This window comes from Prunus persica, chromosome G6 (genome assembly GCF_000346465.2).
Source record: "Prunus persica cultivar Lovell chromosome G6, Prunus_persica_NCBIv2, whole genome shotgun sequence".
Classification (NCBI taxonomy): Eukaryota; Viridiplantae; Streptophyta; class Magnoliopsida; order Rosales; family Rosaceae; genus Prunus; species Prunus persica.
This window is the reverse complement of record NC_034014.1, coordinates 2,906,824-2,929,475: the sequence shown is the minus strand read 5'-3', so window position 1 is coordinate 2,929,475 and position 22,652 is coordinate 2,906,824. Positions and strand designations below refer to the sequence as shown.

The 22,652-nt window shown below is 37.3% G+C and overlaps 5 protein-coding genes and 1 long non-coding RNA gene across 7 annotated transcripts; 2 read left to right on the top strand and 4 right to left on the bottom strand.

Moving 5' to 3' along the window:
* LOC18773355 (60S ribosomal protein L10) lies at nucleotides 386-1,681 on the top strand. Its single transcript, XM_007205799.2, has 3 exons — nucleotides 386-967; nucleotides 1,186-1,267; nucleotides 1,373-1,681. Exons 1-3 carry the CDS (start codon nucleotides 456-458, stop codon nucleotides 1,442-1,444), a joined length of 666 nt encoding a protein of 221 aa, XP_007205861.1. The 5' UTR covers nucleotides 386-455; the 3' UTR covers nucleotides 1,445-1,681.
* Nucleotides 1,515-5,146, bottom strand: LOC18772803 (titin homolog). Its single transcript, XM_007206277.2, has 7 exons — nucleotides 4,932-5,146; nucleotides 4,759-4,824; nucleotides 4,540-4,638; nucleotides 4,373-4,434; nucleotides 4,125-4,284; nucleotides 3,759-3,965; nucleotides 1,515-3,273 (listed from the first exon to the last, which is right to left on the bottom strand). The coding sequence occupies exons 1-7, from the start codon at nucleotides 5,016-5,018 to the stop codon at nucleotides 2,107-2,109; spliced, it is 1,848 nt and encodes a 615-aa protein (XP_007206339.2). The 5' UTR covers nucleotides 5,019-5,146; the 3' UTR covers nucleotides 1,515-2,106.
* Nucleotides 5,112-6,443, top strand: LOC109949562. Its single transcript, XR_002272012.1, has 2 exons — nucleotides 5,112-5,187; nucleotides 6,164-6,443. It is a non-coding gene; the product is annotated as an uncharacterized LOC109949562 (long non-coding RNA).
* Nucleotides 6,341-7,906, bottom strand: LOC18773254 (cytochrome b-c1 complex subunit 8). Its single transcript, XM_007205020.2, has 2 exons — nucleotides 7,652-7,906; nucleotides 6,341-6,685 (listed from the first exon to the last, which is right to left on the bottom strand). Exons 1-2 carry the CDS (start codon nucleotides 7,819-7,821, stop codon nucleotides 6,637-6,639), a joined length of 219 nt encoding a protein of 72 aa, XP_007205082.1. The 5' UTR covers nucleotides 7,822-7,906; the 3' UTR covers nucleotides 6,341-6,636.
* LOC18772080 (KH domain-containing protein At3g08620) lies at nucleotides 8,789-12,481 on the bottom strand. Its single transcript, XM_007205631.2, has 6 exons — nucleotides 12,031-12,481; nucleotides 11,245-11,393; nucleotides 10,179-10,295; nucleotides 9,783-9,899; nucleotides 9,512-9,655; nucleotides 8,789-9,301 (listed from the first exon to the last, which is right to left on the bottom strand). Exons 1-6 carry the CDS (start codon nucleotides 12,197-12,199, stop codon nucleotides 9,155-9,157), a joined length of 843 nt encoding a protein of 280 aa, XP_007205693.1. The 5' UTR covers nucleotides 12,200-12,481; the 3' UTR covers nucleotides 8,789-9,154.
* Nucleotides 14,681-17,723, bottom strand: LOC18772646. Of its 2 annotated transcripts, none has more exons than XM_020566310.1 (7): nucleotides 17,116-17,723; nucleotides 16,800-16,973; nucleotides 16,520-16,648; nucleotides 16,062-16,214; nucleotides 15,588-15,752; nucleotides 15,137-15,316; nucleotides 14,681-15,022 (listed from the first exon to the last, which is right to left on the bottom strand). In XM_020566310.1, the coding sequence occupies exons 1-7, from the start codon at nucleotides 17,401-17,403 to the stop codon at nucleotides 14,957-14,959; spliced, it is 1,155 nt and encodes a 384-aa protein (XP_020421899.1). In that variant the 5' UTR covers nucleotides 17,404-17,723; the 3' UTR covers nucleotides 14,681-14,956. The 2 variants fall into 2 exon arrangements, with proteins under 2 accessions (XP_020421899.1, XP_020421900.1); XM_020566311.1 differs by having other exon boundaries at nucleotides 16,520-16,645.

The window sequence follows — 22,652 nt, the reverse complement described above, 5'->3', positions numbered from 1 at the left end:
TAATATTTTAAAAGTATAGAAGAAGAGGATTTGAACATAAGACTTCGTGTCATATGCATAAATTACTGCTCTTAATTACTTAAGCTATAAACCCTTTACAATCTAAGGTGTGTTTGATGGCATTTTCGTGGTGCATAAAAGGTATGGCCCACCATGACGAATTGGAAGATGGTAAAGTTTGACCCGAAACGTATGCATTGTTTTTGGGTTAAATTCAAGTCCTAGATAGCATGAGTCGGGTCCAAGAAGCAACCCAAAACACTGATTTGGGCCAAGTCCATGGACCAGCCGACCCATGGGCACATGACGTAAGCCCATACGCAGAAGCCGACAGATGACAATCGCCTTAGGGCTTCCGAAAATGGGACGACATATATAAATCACAAACGCTTCTCCTCAATCTTCCACCATCTTCATTTCGAGAATTAGGGTTTGGGCAGCCAAAATCAGTCGCCATGGGACGAAGGCCAGCCAGGTGCTATCGCCAGATCAAGAACAAACCCTACCCGAAATCCCGTTTCTGCCGTGGTGTTCCGGACCCTAAGATCCGAATCTACGATGTGGGTATGAAGAAGAAGGGCGTGGATGAGTTTCCCTTCTGCATCCACCTCGTTTCTTGGGAGAAAGAAAATGTTTCGAGCGAAGCTCTCGAGGCCGCTCGTATCGCCTGCAACAAGTACATGGCCAAGTTCGCCGGAAAGGACACCTTTCATTTGCGAGTTAGGGTTCACCCCTTCCATGTTCTCAGGATCAACAAAATGCTTTCTTGTGCCGGAGCCGATAGGCTTCAGACTGGTATGAGAGGTGCTTTTGGGAAGCCCCTGGGTACTTGCGCTAGGGTTGATATTGGTCAGGTGCTTCTCTCTGTTCGTTGCAAAGATAGCAACAAGAACCATGCTCATGAGGCTCTCCGCCGTGCCAAGTTCAAGTTCCCTGGTCGTCAAAAGATCATTGAGAGCAGGAAATGGTATGTTTTAACTCTTTTCATTTCTGAGTTTGTTTCTTATTTTGTGCTTATGGGTTATGGGTTTTGCACTCTGTGACTCGAAAACCAAAATCGAATTTTTGATTTTGATTGCATTTTTGTTGTGTATCATGGGTTCTGTTGAAGAAACTTTTTGTCATAAGTAGAATTAGAATTAATCCATATTATACTGAAACTTTGTTGATGTGTTACTTTTTCAGGGGCTTTACCAAGTTCAGCCGAGCTGACTATGTCAGGTTGAAGGCAGAGCATCGTATTGTTCCTGACGGTGTCAATGCCAAGGTTTGTTTATTTCTAAAAAATATATATTTATTATAATTTTTAGTTCCTTAAATTTGATTTCATGTGACAATGCCAATAACAAATGATTTATGTTGGTTCTTGCAGCTTTTGGGATGCCATGGATCGTTGGCTTTGCGCCGTCCTGGAGGAGCATTCATTGATGCTGCTGTGAACTGATTCATGTAACACAACTTCCATTAGCAATTGTGTTCGTGAAATCCATATTACATTTCTGTTTTGATTTCTGTTGACTAGATTATGTACGTTTTTGGAAATGTTTCTTCAAGCATTTGTTTAAGATTTTAGAATTTTGGGCAAACTCATGTTGGAGTTGTGTATTCGATATTTTTATGAAAGTTTTTGGTTATCGTTAATGTTATGAGAAAGCTGTTGCTTTGCATGAATTGGCTTATTATGTTGTGAGTCTCTTTTGATGTTCTTATCTGGTAATGATATATACATCAACAATAAATTTACAGCTCCTCATGCAATGGAAGTACTTGAATCACAGGGTACAGATCTTTTGCTGTATAGTGTTTTTAATGTTATAGTTTTAATGGTGTTAACCACACATAACAGAAATATTTCCCCTAGGCCATAGTGCTGGTGTTTTCAGTTTGAAATTAAACAATTTGATTGAACCGTCATGGATTGCCTCCTTGCATGTCATATTAATTTTCAAGTTTTGTCAAGGCTATTTCAAAAATTAAAAAGTTAAAAACCTGAAGAAATGGAATAAGTACACCGCGAACAGAATTTGAAGTCCGTTCTGTTTTGGAAACACTTTGCTTCGTAAACCGAAGGTTGGGATGTCAAACAAGTTATGAAGCCTTCTACCGCTATGCTCTCTTTCGGAAAAGCCTTTCCTTTACAACTTTCTTTCTGGGTTTCCTAGCTACACATTCCTTCTCATCTTTAACAACTCTACTATCCGTTTCAGTTGTGCTTGCTTCCTGTTTGACTTCACAACCTTCTGGACTTTCCGTGCTTGCTTCCTGTACTTCGCAACCTTCTGGATTTTCTGTGCTACGAACTCTGTTTGCTTTAGCTTTCTTTCTAATTTGTTTAGGAGCAACTTCATTCTTCTTCATCGGGCTGACTTCCTGTTTGATTTCTTGACCTTTGGGGCTATCTGGCAGAACCTTCGGAGTAGTTTTTGTGTCATCCATTTCGGGCACGATACCTCTCTTTGACCTTTGTTTCTGATTCGATTCTGAGTCTGGGGAAGTTTTTGTGTCATCCATCTCAGGCACCATACCTCTCTTTGACCTTCGTCTCTGATTTGGTTCCAAGACGGGGGAAGTTTTTGAGTCTTCCATCACAGGCACAACACCTCTCTCCGACCTTAGTTTCTGAATTGATTCCGAGTCTTGGGAAGTTTTTGTGTCAACCATTGCAGGCACAGTACCTCTCTTTGACCTTCGTTTCTGATTTGGTTCTGAGTCTGGGAAAGTTTTTGTGTCATCCATCTCAGGCACCATACCTCTCTTTGACCTTCGTCTCTGATTTGGTTCCAAGACTGGGGAAGTTTTTGAGTCTTTCATCACAGGCACAACACCTCTCTCTGACCTCCGTTTCTGAATCGATTCCGAGTCTGGGAAAGTTTTTGTGTCATCCATCTCAGGCACCATACCTCTCTTTGACCTTCGTCTCTGATTTGGTTCCAAGACGGGGGAAGTTTTTGAGTCTTCCATCACAGGCACAACACCTCTCTCTGACCTTCGTTTCTGAATCGATTCCGAGTCTGGGGAAGTTTTTGTGTCAACAATTGCAGGCACAGTACCTCTCTTTGACCTTCGTTTCTGATTTGGTTCTGGGTGTGGGGAAGTTTGAGACTCATCCATCTCAGGCACAATACCTCTCTTTGACCTTCGTTTCTGATTTGATTCTGAGTCAGTCTTCATGGCTGCCTTTGATGTCTTTTCAGCACTGGTAATCTCTTCTTTGTCCACATTGTTTTTGAAACATTCTAGACTCGGCATGGGGTATGCCTTAACTATGTAGATCTGCAGTCGTAACAACTACTAGTTCAATATTTGGCCTTTCAAAGAAGTCCGGATAAGTATATGGAAAGCATACATTCTCAAATCAAGCCTAAGCCCCATCAGATAATTATGCATTTCATGACTTAAAACGGGCATAAACTGAAAAAATAAATAAACGATAATCGAATCATCAGAGCTTGAAAGTTTATGATTAAACTGTGATAAGAATTTTGTCCAACAAAAAGAAAAATGTGATAAGAACATGTTTTGAAGTGTCTAATTACCACACAGTTCAAGCCTAAGCCTCAACATATAATGGAATGGTACTATGCATGAACTACCTAAGAACATATTTGAAGTGTCTAATTCCTCAAATGTTTCATTCCTAGATTTAGACCATATGTTTACATCGATCGAGCAGTGGTTTTTATGTAGAAATCAGTTGATTTTAATAAGAGGGCAAGGTCTTGCAAGATCAATTTTGTTTAATATATATTTAAGCGTACCTTAAATCTTGCGGGTTCAGTCAGTTCAAACACAAGCGCATCACCATCATCCAACTTGTGTTCCAAAGCAAACCCTCTCCAGCCCCCACTAAGCCCAGCCCTCTTGCCAATGTAGACAGCATCATACTCATTGCCATCTTCATCCTCTAGTACCATTTCCGACCCCATTTTTGAGAGATGATCCTCGCAAAATTTTGAAGGAAGCCCCTTGAAATTGAAACGAAACCGGTAGACAAATAGATTAATTAATCAAGTAACACAATTATATCTGCTACAACTTGTTTGATGTTGGTGGTATAGATTAAACAAACCACTAATAAGTAATGACGACAGTACTGAAAAACCAAGTTTTTTGTTGCAACTTACCAACCAGAAACAGCTATAAACATGAGACCGAACCATCGATTTGACAAAAGTTGGATTCTCAGTCTGTAGATTCTCTTGAAGCTTCTCTGCAGCTTGAAAAGCAGCACTCCTTTCTTCATAAGAAGCAGCTCTGACCTCCTCTATAGGCCTTGCAAGGTAGCTGAAAGTTACACACAATTACTACCAAAACAGCTAAATAATTGATGCAATAAAGCAACATGAATTCAACAGCCAAAAATCTATCCTACCTTCCCCATGAAGATGAAGTTTTCCTTGACCTTTTCCTCAAAGTTGGCAGGCCTATGTCAACCTGCAATGGGAAGCAAAAATCCATTCATTCTTTTTCCCATAAATTGATGGTTCAAAATCAAAACTTGCTTATCACACATAGACCAGTTGTGAGTGCATCACTTACATCATCACGATACGATTGGATTGGGTTGCGTTGACGGGAAGACCGTCTTGGCTCTAAATCAAAACAGGTATTTTTTGCTTTGGGTCTTGAAACACGTTGCTGTAGCACGGTACCACCATAAAGATACGAACTTTCTAAATTTTTTCAAGTATTGAAATGAAAACCCACAACAATATAGGAAAATGAGAAGATGGAAACAAGTCTAGATTTTTCTTCAACCTGGGACTTGTTCGGAGAAGCAGTCAAGTGGGTCAGAGTCTTCGAAATGTTTGAAATTCCCAAATCCTTCATCAGCCAAAATTATGCAGCAAATGAGAGTTCAAAGATGAATTTTTTTTCTTTTTGGAAATGAAGAAGAAGAAGAAGATATGAATGGGATTGCAGACACAGACCTGGAACTTCCTTTTGTTTTCTTCAAGGCGTTGGTTGCGAGCCTCTTCGTAAGTGTTGGCGGTGAATGAGTCGACAGCAGCTACCATTTTTCGATTGGAATCGGATTGACCCAACAACGAAAAAGCAAGATCCGATTGATCTAGTGAGAACGTCGCCGTTTCAGAAAACCAGAGAGAGTTGAGGTGTTGAGTTATTGCGCAGCGTAACAGACAAGGTGAGCGGTATGAAGTCGAACCCTGGTGTGCATTGAACAAGGTAAGAAAGTGCGCCGTTTGAATTTCAAATTAACTATGGCTGACGACGTCGTTTTGATTAATTGTTTGTTACCTTTCTTTTCTCTTTTTTTACTTTTCCTTTTGTTCTTACTTCGGCCCAAACCCAAATCTAATTTGGATTTGTGTTCTGTGTGATTTACAAATGATTACGTATTTAGAATTTATCTCGAGACTTTTTCATTGATGAGGAAGTGAGTAAGAAGCTTTGCTTCAGCCTTCAGTAGATCACAAATTTTTGTTGAGTTCTGCTAAACGAATTCTAAAATTAATTGAGTACACTCTATAATTTAAGTTAATCTTAATATTTAAATCAAAATATAAAATTAACTAAGTATACCCTATTTAACTACCAAAAATAACCCTAGTACAACACTATAATACCAATCCCAATCCAAGTTTATCTTTTTACATGAATCTGTGCCCTCTTTTCAGATTTTGGGTTTCATTAAAATCTTTAATTTCGTAATACTAATCTTAAACTAGTACTCGCTGCGTTATTCGTGAGCACCAAGCAATACGAAGACTTTTCTATGTCTGATACGGGTTGAATATAGTGAGTAAGGTGTACTTATTAAAATTTTATTTGTTTCACAATTCAATATATCTTTTTTTGTCATTTTATATTATGATAAATTAGTAATTCAATGAATAGTTTGGTAGTAGGGTGTACTCAGTTAATTTTAAGATTCGTTTAGCAGCACACTTTTTTTTAAATTTATTTAAATGCAATCGATGTTAGAAGAATGGAAATCGAACTAAAAACCTAAAATATATGGATAAATATTCTTAACTACTTAAGCTATAAGTCCTTCTAGTTGGAGACCACAAAACTACTTGCCAACTCTGACTTTGGCAAATTCTAGATTTCTCGTTAATGGCCATAGATCACAGCTTCATCCATATTGCATCACAATGGTCAATGGCTTTCTTTTCTTTTTTTCTTTTTGTTTGGTCAGGAAGAGTACTTCATAAAAGCCCGAAGGCAAAACAGGCCCACGAGGGGGGCCCTAGCCTGAACAGGAGGGGGGAGCAAACGCAAAGACAAGAAGGCCTAAAGGAATGGAAAAGCAAGAGCAATAACCAACCAAAGGAAGAATGAAAAGCGAATTCACAATCGAGAGTGTAACAAGAAATTGATGTCAACATCTCTCTCATTAGATATGTATTGGGTTGTAGGCACATAAGCCATATAAGCATTATTCTATTAATTTGGCACCAAACCAATACATCAATCTAGAAATACCCCCAAAAAATTGTCAATTTAACAAGTACAAGTCAAGACAAGAACTGGAATTCCCAGTAGCAAAGCTCAACATTGAAGTACAAGTTTAACCAATAACCAATAAAATACTCAAACTTATTTGCATGAGAAACAAGAAAAACTACAGTCTTCTGGCAATTTCAACAGCTATTGACTGAATGCATAGCTTCAGTACCTGTGCTCCAACTTCTCCTTTTCCTGGTAGCTCTGAACATACCTGCATACATTTCAGAATTGAGCACAAGAACAAAAAAATAGAAGGTCTATTTAATCAAAATATTTTTGTGGGCATAGGGAAGAAGAATAGGAAAGGGGAGTTAGACACCAAATAATAAGTAAAATCGACGATGACAGAAACAAAGAAGAGGGCAATTACAGATTGGTCTGACTTTGCAATGTTGAAACAAATGTATTACTGACGAACAAAATGCCTATTCAAAACAAAGAATCTCTTTTATCTGAGCCTTATACACAACTTAGCTAAGTTAATTTATTTACATCCTACGCTAATGTTTGCTAGAATTTGATGAAATAGTGTGAAAAGATTTTAGGCTGTGTCTCAATTCTGCTTAGTTTTCTAATTATCTTGTTCATTGTTTTATCAAGTCCTCATTTTGAAAACTAGTGACTTCCTCAAGCAAGATATCAAGGGGTTCCAATGATGTTCTTCTGGCTGGTCTGACTTCCCCGAACAAACACACACACACACACACACACACACACACACACACACACACATATTCCTCTAAGCAGATGAACTAAATATCACTGGTTCTAAACAATCAACTGATTATGAAAAACCAAGAACAAAAAATATGTACTCGACGACTTGTAAGAAAAATACAGACTGCAGTCTGCATGCATCGGTGAAAATAAATATTAATTAAAAATCAAAAGCTGCCACCTTTTTTTTCCCAGTTTTTCGTCCAAATTCCTCAGCTACAATCTAAACAAATAATTATTTCGGTATGGCTGCGAACCCTAATATCATATCTTGGGAAAACTTAGAGAGAGAATGCGCTTGGTGAAATGGGTATTGACAATTCTTTGTGGCAAAAAGAAAAAGCTTTCAAATTTAGTTTTTACTATAAATCCAGCAAATTCGATCAATTAACTCATATGAATATAAAAATCAACGAAAAAAAGGAAGATTCGAAGAAGAAGGAGGAGAAGGAGAGCTTACGAGTAGACGCCGACGAGTGGGCCGAGAAGGAGGGTGGCGCTGATCCAGTTCTCGGAGATCTTGTGGTGGATCTTCGTCGGCAGATCTTTCCAGAGACCAGGCATCACCTTCTGCTGAAACGGTGACAGCGCGTACACCACTGCCTTCATCCTCACCGGCTGCTTCCCCATTTTTCCCTTCTCCAGAAACTTCTCAACTTCCCCTTCGGTTTTTGGTCTCAGCTTATTAGTTGATATGAGCAAGTGAAATACTTACCGTACGCAATCTAATTCTTTTATATCAAAGCCCACTGGGCCACACCCAAATTACTCTATTTTCTGTCCATGGATCCAATATATCCAAATTTGGGCCTAAGACCGTTTTCAAGCCCATTCATTTAGTTAAACCCATGGTTGCGGCTCGCTCTCCAAACCCACTCATACGCACATCTCTCCAAGCTCCATGTCTTTTTATATAGGCGGTATTCGGGGAGGAGAAAATAAACAAAGAAATCCCAGTGCAGAGACATAATAGTTTTGAACCTTTTTATTGTTTTTGTTTACAAAGAGATATTCTAAACTACTCTAATCTAATAAGCACTTTATAAGAAACACTTTTACTCATAAGCACTTTATTATAAGTATATTGAAAGTGGGCGAGGAATTCTTCTATGGAAGCAGGCTAGTCCTCGAAAATGCTTGTTAAAAGATGGACAGAAAAATGTATCGAGCCAGCAGTTGACTTGGGCATTTAATTCTTACTCCTTTCGACAACAACGCTTATTTCTTAAAACACTTGACATTTGCTTCTTGAGGAAAAGTTTTTATGTCCTAAAGGCAAAAGCACGTCTAAGAATTTTTTTGCGCCAAACTCTTTTAGAAGAATTTTTTGATTGTCATAAAAGAAAATTGTTGGTTTACCTTAGCTACAACTCCAGGTTGGTTTTTCTCATGTGAACATTCACCGTGTTTGTTTACTTATCAAAGAAAAATGTTTGCAACGTTTTTATCACATTTCCAACTGGTTGGTTCTCTCTCTACCATCCCCAACTCCGAATTCAAATTTCATTCACCTATGCGGGCATAGAAACAGTGTCTATTGCAAGACGGGATAATGTTTACCAAGGAGCATGAAAAACAGCTCATTCAAGGAACTGAATTCACCCACAAATGTAAAACATATTAAACAATCGATGCATATTCCCACTTCAGAGTTTTAGACAATGTCAAGTTAATAACAAGATACTTGTTCAGCAAAATAAAGAATAACTTATATGCCATAATTTTTCTACTTCTACAATCACAATCAACTACAACCACAAAAAACTATAACAAAAGAATATCTCCGTTCATCCGTATATCTTAATGTCATGGAAGAAAACCCTGCATTGATCTCACCAAACAGGTCCATAACGCGTCCTCCTTTGCAGACAGGATTGAAATACACCGAGAAGCATTCGATGGCAAAAAAGTTCAAGAGTTGTACAGGAGGAAGAACCAATGAGAAGACGAGTCAAATGAAACGTTACAGACCAGTTTTGGCACGCTTCATCCCACTTGAAGTGAAAGGAGATACACTACCATATGGTTGAGGACTCTCTTCTCTTAGATTGGATTTTAGCATAGCTAGTTCTCTCAGCTGTTCCCTCTTGTAGTGGTCTTGTGACTCGTCCTGAAATGAAAATCAAGATTCATTATTTATGTGAATCAAGGGCAACCTCATACAATCTATTTATTTTGAAACAGTAAATATTGTACGTTAAGGGAAGGTAAAATCAGTTTCATTATTCATGTGATATGTACTTGTGAATAACGATACATCATAGTGGAAAGGCAACAATATTTGTATTGAAAAGCCAAAGGGATGAATCAGAAAATATACCATCGGTTTGAGAAGTTCTTCTATGATTTGTTTTGCCTGTCTCAACCGCATATCAACAATATTAGCAGGTAATTCAGCCTCAATTATAATGTGCAGCGGATCATTCAGATGTTCATAACCTGGTCTTCCTCTCAAAGATTCCTCCTTGAGAGCGGGAAAGCAAGAAATATATGTCAAGAGACGTAAAACATATAGTAGAAATGAAAACAGAAGAAGAAAAAAGAACTTGATTTAATATTTAATGCACACAACACACTGAGAATAATTCTACCTTGTCAATATCTCTTATTGAACATTTTCCTCTTATGTATACACGACAGCCTGTAGAAGCTTCCACCCTCTTTAGTGAATTGCCTCTAGGACCCAGAAGCCGGCCCACAAAATTGAACTACAAAAATAGAAGCTTTAGTATCACAAAAAGTGCGGGAGAGAGAGCGATCGATCCTTTGATAAGGGCTTACTTCTCAGTTGTTCGTTAGATCATATGTGAAGGCTGAAATCAGATGCATTGAGGCACATGTACTTAATTCAAGAACCTTATTAAAGAATAACTGTGTGTGTGCCTCTGCACACTAACACTTGGTTCTTTTTAATCATTAAATCAAAAGGTTAGAATTTAAGATAACGATCTCACATAATGCACTCTCAAGTGATATGCATGGCTTACATTTGGAAAGCTATCTACTGGAATATCCAAGCGCAATATCCTCTTCACAATGTAGGAACTTGGGCTTGATGGTGCGACTTGCCATTCCATATTCATCCCTTGTGGACCACCTAATCTCTGTTACAATTATGCAACCAAAGGCAAACTATTGAAACTATACCAAGAGGAAAAAAGATGAATTAATGGAGCATGAACAAAATGATAAAAAGATAAACTGAGAAAGAGATAGGGGAACCGTAGCCTATTCCACATAAAATAAACATAGAAAAAGCTCAAAATACACAACATTCAACGTAGTGGGATATCCAAGCTAGTCAACTAACATAAAATAGCTTCGAAGTATATAAAATCAATTAATAAACTTCAACCATATTATAAAGCTGAAACTTCCACTATTTACCATATAATAATGGATTTAATGGTATATGAAGCCAGTGGATTTACTGACACCCCTGCCTTAATCACATTTGACTATGTCCTGGATCAAAATGAATTCACAGTTGAGAAAGCCACCTAATGGAAATAGATGAATTTGGAAAAAGTCAGTGGATAACTGACCCAGAAGGAAACCATGTCGTAGGCTGATACATAAGAGTGTTTTGGCAGTCTTCAAGTCCACAAAAAGTAAGCAATACTGTCTCTCAACCTGTGGATAGAAGACCACCATAATCAACTTCCAAACTCCCAATATTGCATTACCCATTCTGACCCCACTTCAGGCAAGATCCAAGTCTTCCACGTCAGTAGAATACTACTCAGTATCTCTCAGGACCTGATTATGCTTTCCTCTTGTTCAGTTCCACATTGCCATGTACGATTATTTAAACTAGTTTTTCAGACGTTCATGCTTCGCATACCAATTAAGCAGGTAGGCAGAGACATACATACAAGATACAACAAATCTAGCAGGAAATTCATTTAGGCATACACAGTTTAAACAAATCAGAAAAAGGGACAGCAAGAAAAATAATCAATACACTACTGTGCAATAGATAAAGAAAAATGGAAGACCGGAGATGCAAACTATGGGTGTTACATAAAAGAGAACATGATTTCAAGTACTTACATCGTGAGGTCGGCCGTTCCAGCCACCTAGGCCTGACCCTCTATAGTTTGGCATTATGTCTGAACCAATGGGGCTAGGGCTTCCACGTTGCATTCTGTCAAAGTCACTAAACCCTTGGTTGGGCATCATTCCAGAAACCCGTATTATCTCTATCAAAAAATAGAAGAGCACCAAACTTTAGCATGTCCCTTCCTCAATATATAATATAATGAAACAAGAATATAGAGCATTGAATCAGTTTCTTGGCAAAGTTTAATAAATCAATATGACAAGTAGAACACAGATGAAATGGAGAGATTAGTGATGAAAGCAAATGAAAAAGAACATAACACATAGAACATGCAAGTCAACTCCAATATTGTGAGGAAAAAGAAGTTCCATTTTATCCAAAAGCATTAATCTCCATCCCACTCCTTGATGAGGAGGTTGTGTGAAAGACTACTTTGAACCACCAAAGGTGGGCAGAGCATACTCATAATAAGTAATTCAAGGACCAAATAAACATCCTAGCTACGCAAGGCAGAGAAATCTACATTATTTTCTCCTGTATCAACAAGTTCTGATCTTTCTTTCCATGGCTTTCATAATTCGTCAATTACCCCACACCCATATACAGAAATGAACAGCAGACAGCTATTAAGATGCAGAAATCTCAATTGGGTTCATAGAAAAAAGCAGAAAGATTTTAACTTTGGGCCCTAAAAACACCCAAAAGCAAATCCAAATCACAATCATAACACAGAAAAAAGGACTTGGTCCAAAAACAAACATGGGCAAAAGAGAAACCTTGATTCAAGAGTCGGCCGCATATGGGGACGACCTGCGCGAAAGGTCCAAGCTTTTGGTGCTCCGCCAACAGCTCAGTCAAGTACTGGCTATCCACATCGGGCGGGGTTCTTAGGTGCGGAGAGAGCGCTCTCGCCGGTGAGAAATTCTGAGCATAAGAACCTGACATTGAATTCCAATGGACGTCTCTGAGGAAAGAGCTCAAAAGGGTAAAGAAACTAGTAAATGGGATGTTGTGAGGCTTGAACTGTGCTGGGTAGGAGCAAAAGTAATGGTGGGCAGAGGTGGTGGGGTTTAGAATTGAGAGGGTTTTAATGGCGTCTTGCTTTGCCTTTGCTTGCTGCTGTAGCTAGAGAGAGAGGCGATGCCGACGCCATTTCATTCAGATTTTGAGACCCTCTCTCTCTCCTCTCTCTCGCTCTTTCCTTCTCTGTCGTTGCTGTAAGATTTTAAGATTGACACCTCACAACGAGACTGACAGGAGGAGCACCGCGAATGACGACACACGCTGAGTGAGCGCGTGTGGTGGTGCTCCAATCAGATGCTGTGGAGATGTCATCGGATATGGGACCCAGTGGCCGCAGGGCGGGCCCGGATCCAGCATGTGAGTTGTGAAATGAAACCACGCTCTTTCAGGGTGTGGGGCTCTCTCTCCTCTTCACTCTTTGAATATTCGCATCATTTAGTCTAAACACCCCTACATCTAATTTTACTTTCAATTTTTTAATTTTAAAATTGTCTTCTACTATTTCTTTAAAAACTAAGAGTTGAAATTTAATTTTTAATAACCGGTTATTATCTTTTAGTTTTTTTTTTTTTTTTTTTTTTTTTTGAGGTCCTTTCCTATTAAAAGGGGCGATAGCATATTAAACTCACACACACAACACGGATGCTAGGACTCGAACCCAGGACCTTGCCTGAGGGAGTAAATACTCCAAACCACTACACTAGTGGGTCCTTTGCATTATCTTTTAGTTATTTGAAAAGATTTGTAACTCAAGTAGTTAAGAGTATTTATTTTTAATTAAGAATCGACTACATGTAAGTGACGATTCTAAGAAAAACAATTTTGTTTCATTTTATTGAATTAGGTCCCTTATGAGTTATAATGACATTCCAATAATGGTCTTAATCTGAGGATGGGAGTGTTAAGTTGTCTTCTTCTTCTCGGAATATAAGGTCGGTTGCTCTTTGAACCACAACTTGGTATTTGGAAACTTGAGTTCATACTATGTGATTTTGATGGCAACTAGTTTGACCAATGCTCTACACAGTGGCCAAATTCTTGTTCTCATTCATGTAATACAAATATTAATATTAATAAATATTAAATACAATCGTACACGCAACGTAACGTTGATATATAATTCTTATTATACATTTCTCATACATCAACGGGTGAAAATAACCATCTAATTCGTATAATGATTGTGAATGGTATAATGAGCTGTGTTTGGTATAACTAAGTACTACACAAAGACAAATAAACTTTGTGTAGTTACATAATAATTAATAAATAAAATATTAGAAATGGAGCAAGGGGTTTTGCACTGCAAGATGGGCATGATTTTAATAATTTATGGAGGCTCCCAAAGGGTGACATGGTCTGTTTTGATCCCCACATTGTTGTCTCCGGCTAAACGTGCTGTGCCATGTACTTTTTCTAGCACACACCTTGGACCTTAGAGGAATCCTATGCTTCATTTCAACCATGTATTTTTAAGAATAAAATTTTAAATAAATAATCAATGTGTTTTTGGAAAATAAAAAATAATGGTTATGTTAATTAATATATTAATTATTTGATGCATAAGTAGGCCGCCGAATGAAATTTTCTATCTATGGCTAGCTAGGAGCTGTCCAGTGTCCACAAGCTTTGGACATTACATCTGTCTTTAAGTTGTTGCTTAATTGGCAGTAGGAAAGTATTAACCATATATGGAAATATTCTATTTTTAAACAATTTGCTATGCTTCCTTCCTAACTATCAATCTCATTCTGAATCATTGACGGTGGGAATGGCCATGAGTTTAAACTAAAGTGATATTAGATTATGATTATAAAAATAAAAAAATAAAAAAAGTGGTAGATTCAAGTCTCTGTCTTAACTACTGAAATTATGAACTCTCATATTTGAATGTGTTTAAATTGACAGCTTAACAACAAAATGTACAAAAACATCATACGAGAAAAAGGAAAATTTGGATTGTGCATGTTAAAAGCGAAAGAATTATGCTAACATTAGTCGTACCTGCACATGTGACATATATCCGTTGGATAATTATGGACAGGTGGTTTGAAGGCTTACCATCAGGGTAATAACCAATAACCAAGGTTATAAGTAAAACTCGAAAATGACATATACGGCGGCCATGCCTCAGATTCCGGTGGATATTAATGGTTCGGTAAAATGTCACAAGAGCAGGTAGTAATGTTTAATACATCATAGAGGGCATTTGGTTTGTTGGTCCAAAACCAAAAGTACCAAAGCCTTAGATTTCATGTGTAAAACTTGAAGGGGATGAGGCTCTGTTCAATTCCGGTCGAATTCAAGCCTGTTGGAATAAATTGCCCTTCTCAATAGGCTCTGGTCTACAAATGCTCAAAAGCTACCAACATCCATGTTTGTGTGAACCCACAAGCCATTTTATCAAAATGCAGGATTTTTTTTTTTTTTTTTTTTTGAATCCCAAGCACTAAATAAATTATCATTGTATGTTAACAACATTTTTAAAGCTCACGGGACATGAACTACACATATCAGCCAAGCAAATTGGAAGGACTGATAATAAATGGCAAAAAGTATATTACAAACAACAAATAATATTGCTACAACTTCAAGCCTTTGTTGAAAGTATAGATTATATCCCCTTGCCAATCGAAGAGAAACATCTCCAGTTGCCATCAAAAGGGGGATAGAAGAGCTTCATTGGGAAGAATTTTGGGAAACTCCCCGGACTTCTGATGCTGGTGAAGAATAAGAAGGGATGACCTGAGTCAATGAACAGTTATGTCAAAGTCGGCCTAAAAAGCAGTGCAGATGACAGCGGATAGGGATACAGGTACTGCAATGGAGACAGGAGTTCAACTAGAAACTAGAAGGTACCTTAATGGGATAAACTTCAGTGACTTCTTCAGTTCCCTCATCCAAGTAAACAACATCCTGCATGGTAAGCTGGTGATATTCGACAACCTCCCTTAGGAAGCGATTTTCACGTGCGTAAACTGAATTTTCATGTGCCAATCTTGCTTTCTCTGCCAAAAGTGTTTCCAATTGCAGCCGTATCTGAAAGGGAAATATTCGCATCAGAGACATTGCACCTGATGTCATTATGCATATAGAACATAAGCACTGAAATGTTATCAAGGAGGTTCTTGTCCTGCTCAAACTATTCATAAGGTCTTTAAATATATAACATTGGAAATGAAGATGGTAAATTGTAAACCAAACATAATTTCAAGTCCCAAAAGAAAGATAAATTAACAAAAGATGAAGCCAATGTAAAAGAAAATAAACCAAAAAACACTACTAATGATGAAAGAAAAAAAATTGATACCAAATCATCATCTTCAGGGCTGTCTCCCCTTTCACGATTCTCTCGAAGGATTTTGTTTTCTTCCTCCAACTGAGCACATCGCTCCTTTGCAAAAGCAAAATCTGCTTTGACAGTCTTCAACTCCCGAAGAAGAAGTTTTGCCTTGGCAGCCATTGCCATTGCAACCTGTAGTGCAAACAAAAGGCAAATCATGCATCTTACTATACAAGTGAACTGTAAGCATCAAACAATTATGCTACACGTGAACCCAATAGCAAGGTTACGGATTATGGAGCATCAAAGTCATCCAAAAAATTTCATTCTATTAACTGTTAATTATTTGTACAAAGAGGGTTATACCAGACTCAACAGATTTCATGCATGATAAGGAGGAAATTAATTAAAATATTCCAACATCCCAACATTATTCATATTCCGGCTGCAAGCATATAACTTCTATTATATCAACCAGTGACACAAAAGTTGCCACCTTACGTCGCGAGATGCCTTCAATTGAAGTTCGAGGTCAGCTTGCGTCTGAGGTTTTTGTGCCTGATCCTGTGCAGAACCACTGGCCTTTTTCTTGATATGCTTACGAGTTTCTTGAATGATGTCTGCAGTCCGGTTCTCAACAATCGTACGACCTTCCTGTCAAAGTGAAACACAAACAGTGCATACATGATCGAATAGTAAGTACCAATTTATTGTAATGATTCCAGAGTAAGGATACAGCTAAACATAAAGTCAATGAATTTGTGCAGATACAAACACACACACACACAGAGTAATTGTTTCCATTCATATTAGCCTTATGTATAAACACACACGGACAACTTACTAAGTTTCAGAAAATAGAATGAAACAGTGGGCAAAATAGTGGGATTACTTTTGACAGCCTGAGAAAACCATTTAAAGCTCAAAATTCACTTTAATATAGCTTTTGCAATGCCTACCTCCAAGGCAGTCCCAATGGTTCCACTAATATAACTAAGGGATGATGTGAATGCACCCAACCCCTTCTGTAAAGTCGGATTGTCTGTCCTTCCACGGCTCTCAACATGTTGGTTTGGATCACGATACTGCTGCAAATCGTTAGTAGATATACAACTTAGTCATTAGATACTAAAAGTCCGCAGATACACAACTAAATGATGAATTAACAATGAAGCAGCAACTGCACGTCTTTGGAAAATGACAAGCTACCATAAGACATGATGAAGAAGATTATCTCACCTTACCCCTTGTTGGTGTAGAAGGCATGTCCACCCTTGTTCTTCCAGGAGAATCATAATTTTCAGCTGCATTATCCTCGTCGTCGTCGAGAATGGCTTTGGCTTTTCTAGCAAGTACACCCCAAAACCCATGTTTGGATTCATTCAAGTTTTTTATTGATGTATACTCATGTGGCTACAAAACACAACAGATAAAAAGGCATTGGAACTTGCAAGTAGCAGCGAAAGCAAGAAATGGGTAGAATCAAACCACATCAGATGCAACACAGAAGCCAATTCGCGAATGAAAACAGCATAAAGCATGTGAATTCCCAGACCTGTGAGGGAGAAGACGACGCAGTGGTTGTGGTGGTGGGGGGGTTGGAAAATCGGGAAGGTGACGAGGCGTTGACAGCAGGCTGAGCACCGCGAGCGGCATAAGCAGAGGAGAGAGAAGAGTCGCGGTGTGCCGAAGAGGCTCGAATAGCTTTGGCCGCAAGCGAATCATCGGACTGCGGCGGAGGCAGTGGGTACCGAGATTTTTCGTCTTCTTCTTCAAATCGAAAGCTTGGGCTTGATGTTGATGACGAAGATGATGGCACCTGCTGCCTCCTCCTGTAAGCCATTTCCAACAATCTCCTCTTTTCTCTGCTAAATTGAATTGCAAAACCCTAATACCCACAAGAATTTATAGCACTCGCTCTCATTCAAAATTCGATCTTTTTGCCCTCTTTTTTGTTTTTTGTTTTCACAAAGAGTCTCTGCGACTGCACAGATGGAAAATTGAATAGCCCCGACGAGGAAAGCCCTAAATTGGCAAACCCTGGTGCAGTCACAGAGAAGAAGATCCTCACACCTTCAGCCGAATCAGCCCTCCTTCTGAATTCGCCTTCTGGCTTTGCTTGGCTTGTGTTCTTGTGTCTCCGCGTCGTCAACGCCCACTTTCCTTTGATACAGAGTAACTGTTTTTCTTACTAAAAATAAGATTGCTCTTTTGATTTGGGCCTAGAGCTTCTTCTGCCCAGCTTTTTGGGTTTGGGCTTGCTTTGTAGTAGAGTTGACAAAAACCACATTTCCTTTTCCAAATGAACATTTTTATTGAAATCCAACAATCCTTTTGTCATTCTCAACACCAAAATTTTATCCCATTGTCAGTGTGTCTCATGGCAAATTTTGCCCCCAATTGTTGGATTAAATTTTGACAATATGTGGGAGACTAATGAAAGGTGAAAGACTAATTAGACCTAATGAAAAGACGGTGTAAAACCCATTCCAAGGAGAAGTTTTGAGAATCAATGAAAGCGGGAGGTTGGGGCATGTAGACTTCTTCGCGGATGGTGCCATGGAGGAAGATATTGGAGACATCTAATTGAGTGATGGACCAATCATATTAGACAACAAGTGATAAGATGATTCTAATGGTGATGGATTTTACAATGGGGCTAAATGTTTGAGAGTAATCGATTTCGGATTGTCGATGGAACACTCCTTAACACAAGGTGTGACTTGAAACGATTAAGAGAGTCATCAACCTTATATTTTACTTGATACACTCATTTGTATCCAATGATGTTTTGAGAGTGGCTAGGGGGACCATATGTCCATGTCCATGTTGATTATCATCATTATTAGAGAACAGTTTTAGACATCAACCCCATAAAGCAAGAGCAGATAAGCCTAACACACCCAATAAATTAAGCTCTTCCATCCACTTAAGAGTCATTCTATAGTGAGGGCCTTATATATGACCCTTATGTAGGGATGACAATGGGTCAAAACGAGGGTGGGTATGTCATCCCCATCCTCATGACGCATTTTTTCCTATCCCTGCCTTCATATTCGCAATCTTCAAATCGGGAATTCTCCATCCCCGTCTTCGTTGGGGAATAGGTTCCCCGATCCGCCCCATTACGAAAAAGTAAAAATAAAAAGCTACTTTGTTAAAACGAGAAAAAAAAAACATTATTAGCACAAGATATGTATCAATTTCATTTTTATTAACTAAAAATCTAGACAAGTTAAAAAAAATTAATACATGTCATAACTACATGTTCAAGACATGATCATCAGTATAGAAGTAGCACCACCATCATACATCTTAATAATATAATTATATGATAAAATACATTATGTATATGTATATATTCTAAAGAATAATGCTACTCTTACTATATTTGTATACCACATCCCTATACCACCTTATGTGGCAGCTGAGGTGGACAGCCACATCAATTAAAATGATTTAATATTTTATTTTATTTTATGATTTATTCCAGTATTTATTTTTCTAATTGTCTTGATTAAAATACACTTCATTATTTTAATTGATATGGCATATAATATGGACATGTCATATTATGTGGTATAGAAATGTGGCAAGTGTACCATTACTCTATTCTAAATGGGGAGGGTTTGGGTCGGGGATTAGAAAATCATTCCAGCCCCTCCCCAATTACCATACTCGAAAAATTCCCCTAACCTGTTCCCATACCCATTTTTTATCCTTCATACCTGACCTATTAGGGTTGAATCTCCGCGAAGACTCTTATCCGTGGGAAAATTGTCATCCTTACCCTTAGGTGAGGTCTTATCTCTTAACCGTTGATTTAGGCTAACCAATTTGCTCTGACGGCTGAGAGATAGAGTCTCACCTAAGGGCCATATATAAGGCCCTCACTATAGAATTCTTGATCCAATTAAAAAGGAGTTGGGCTCCACGTTAAATAAGGAATTTGCAAATATATCCCTATTTTCCTATTTTCTTGGGTACACGCACTGCTGTACTAAATATATAGGCAATATTCATTGTTGGATTGGTGCATACTCCAATCACTCAATGCTTTTGAAGCCCATCCAACAATGAATACTACCTATGTACTTAGCACATAAATATGCCCAAGAAAATTAGCTTTTTTCCTTTCCTTTTCTATGAATCAATGCTAACGCTAGACTTGGCAAACGGTCCTTTTCATGATTTTGAAATCCACTTTTTTTTTTTTCCTTTTTCTTTTACTTTAGCATTTAAATAAGGAAAATACTTCACTCCTTACCAGATGAGTAGTAGCTTTTATATTTCTACAAATAGTAATGTAACATGTGTGCATAATTTTTTTGTTGTTGTATTTTTAATGATTTTTTTTGTTACATATATGTCAATCTGTAATTCGCAGAAAAAAGAAATATCTCCTTATTAATTAAAAGACAAGTAATATTCTTTAAATAATTTTAGTGACTTATTGAAGTTTAAGAGAAAGGCTATACACGTTTCTTCAGCAGAGAATTGAGGGAAGGGAACATTTAAAAGCAAAATCAGGCCAATCAATATTATTGTCGAGGAATATGTTACATGTACAAAAAAAAAAAAAAAAAGGTTCAATTTTCAAATGTGTAAAAGTTGCATGTGCGTTATATAATGGTCATTGTGCATAATAATATAAGCTTTGAAAATTGAAATAAAGGGAATATTGCAATAATAATTATGAGTACTTTGAATATGCACGGCTTTGTGTTGGAAGGGAGTGAATGAAATTTGAAAATGGTAGGTAGAGAGAGGCTGAGTTGGCCACCCTTTTGCTAGACAAACAAACATGGGGTGGCTCTGACGGCGGTGGCAAGCTCCATTATTTTGGTGTAAACTACAAGAAAAGAAGCAATTGGGAATCAATGGTTGTTCAAACTATGAAACATTGTGTTGGTATACTCAGCACATCAAGACATAACCACACATGATTATGCTTACTTGTTTGCCTTGGAAATTATTCTCTCAGCGAATATAGCAACATTTCATTATTCTAATTGCAAGCTTTTAAGTCTGAAATAGATTATTCTGAAGTATCAAAGAAATGTTGATAAGTACTCTTAATGAAATTTAATATAATTGAGCTCTTGACTCACCCTAAAGTAAAAATTTAGTTCGGTGTAACAATCATACTCGTTAGAGATTCGAACTTGGACATCTTCTAACTTTTAACATTACATTAGTTATTGATTTTTTGCACAAAATTAGCATGATATTGCATTATAATAATTATGAGCAACACTTTCTTAGTGAAATATCATATATCAGCAATGTTGCTCATGAGTCTCCAATAGTAGTAGAAAACTAAATTCTTCAAATTAAAGTTTGTTGACCTATATAACAATTTGACAAGTTTTATTTGCTACTTTAATAATTTATGCCCCAACAAACTCTTCAATTCAATTAATGGAATGTTATGGAAAAGAATGAAAAATACGAAAAATGTCTATGTATTTATTATCCGAAAATAACAATGCATGTTTTTAACATTTTCAAGATATGTTTTGTTTTTCCAAAATAAAATTAAATGTTTTGAAGAGCAAAGGTCAAAGACCCGAGACACCATCATAAACCCTAGCCTCTTCTCTCCCAAAAAATCCTCTACAATTGTTTTCACTTTAAGGGGGAGGAAGCCATTGTTCTTCCTCCCTTCTCCCCTTCTCCCTTCCTCATTTCTTCTCTTTTTCCCCAATTCAATTAATGGAATGTTATGGAAAAGAATGAAAAATACGAAAAATGTGTATGTATTTATTATCCGAAAATAACAATGCATGTTTTTAACATTTTCAAGATATGTTTTGTTTTTCCAAAATAAAATTAAATGTTTTGAAGAGCAAAGGTCAAAGACCCGAGACACCATCATAAACCCTAGCCTCTTCTCTCCCAAAAAATCCTCTACAACTGTTTTCACTTTAAGGGGGAGGAAGCCATTGTTCTTCCTCCCTTCTCCCTTCCTCATTTCTTCTCTTTTTCCCCAATTTGAGACACAAAAGGTTTTCCCTATTTGTGTTTATTTTGTAATAATTTTCCTTTACTCATCATAGGCAGATGAGTTTCGGTGTCAAATCTCTACCACCATCTTTTTTCAGGTTTCTTCATGTTTGGAATAAGTCGCAGAGACTCTTTAGGTTTTCTGTGTAATTTTCACTTCTCATTTTGTGAGAGTTTTCCACCTCTCCTTTTTGAGAGCTTTCCACCTCTCCTTCGTAAGAGTTTTATTTGTATTGTTATGGCTTGATTTTTTCAAGCTTTATTTCTTTTTGGTTGTTCTGAGTTTGCACTCTTAGTTGGGATGCTTATGTAAGAGATTCTTCGATCTTGTGTGACCGGAAAAGCCTCAAATTATCTTAATTTTGATGTTAGATCGTTCCGTTATTGTAATGGCCTTTTGTGGCTAGTTTATATTGGCTCTTTGTGGCTAGTGGTTTTTTTTTTTTGGTTGCTGAATTATGAATGCAATCCTAGAATTTCTCAAAAAAAAAAAAGAAAAAAGAAAAAAAAGAAGAGCCAAGGTCAACTTATCAGTTATGAAAAGAGAGCAAGATGTTGTAGCTTTGATGATTGAGTTTAACAAGGCTGTTGGAGAGGATTTTGATAATGTGGCTCATCTATTTTAGCATTCCAAAATTGTTGAAGAGGCTCTTCGAGTTGCTCTTAGCTTATAACAAACACTTTAATAAAATATCACACATTATGAGTTATGACAAAGGTAAGTACTCCTTACCCTTCATGAGTTTGAGTAACAACTTCTTATTGTTATCCACATTTCTGGATAGACTATACATCATATTATTATATCAAGCTTATTAAGTTTATTAAGTTAACTGTCAAATTTATGTTTGTTAAGTTTTTAAGTTTCTTTTTATCAAGTGAAATTTGTATTTATAATTTAGTCGCTATATTTTTTCTTGACAAAATTGATGATATATAAACCAACCAAATTGGCCAAGCATTTGTGATTTCTTTTATTGAAAATTTCTAGGATTGAATTCATAATTCAGCTAAAAAAATCATTAATCACAAATGACCAATACAAACTGGCTATAAAATGGCCCTTACAATTACGGAAAAATCTAA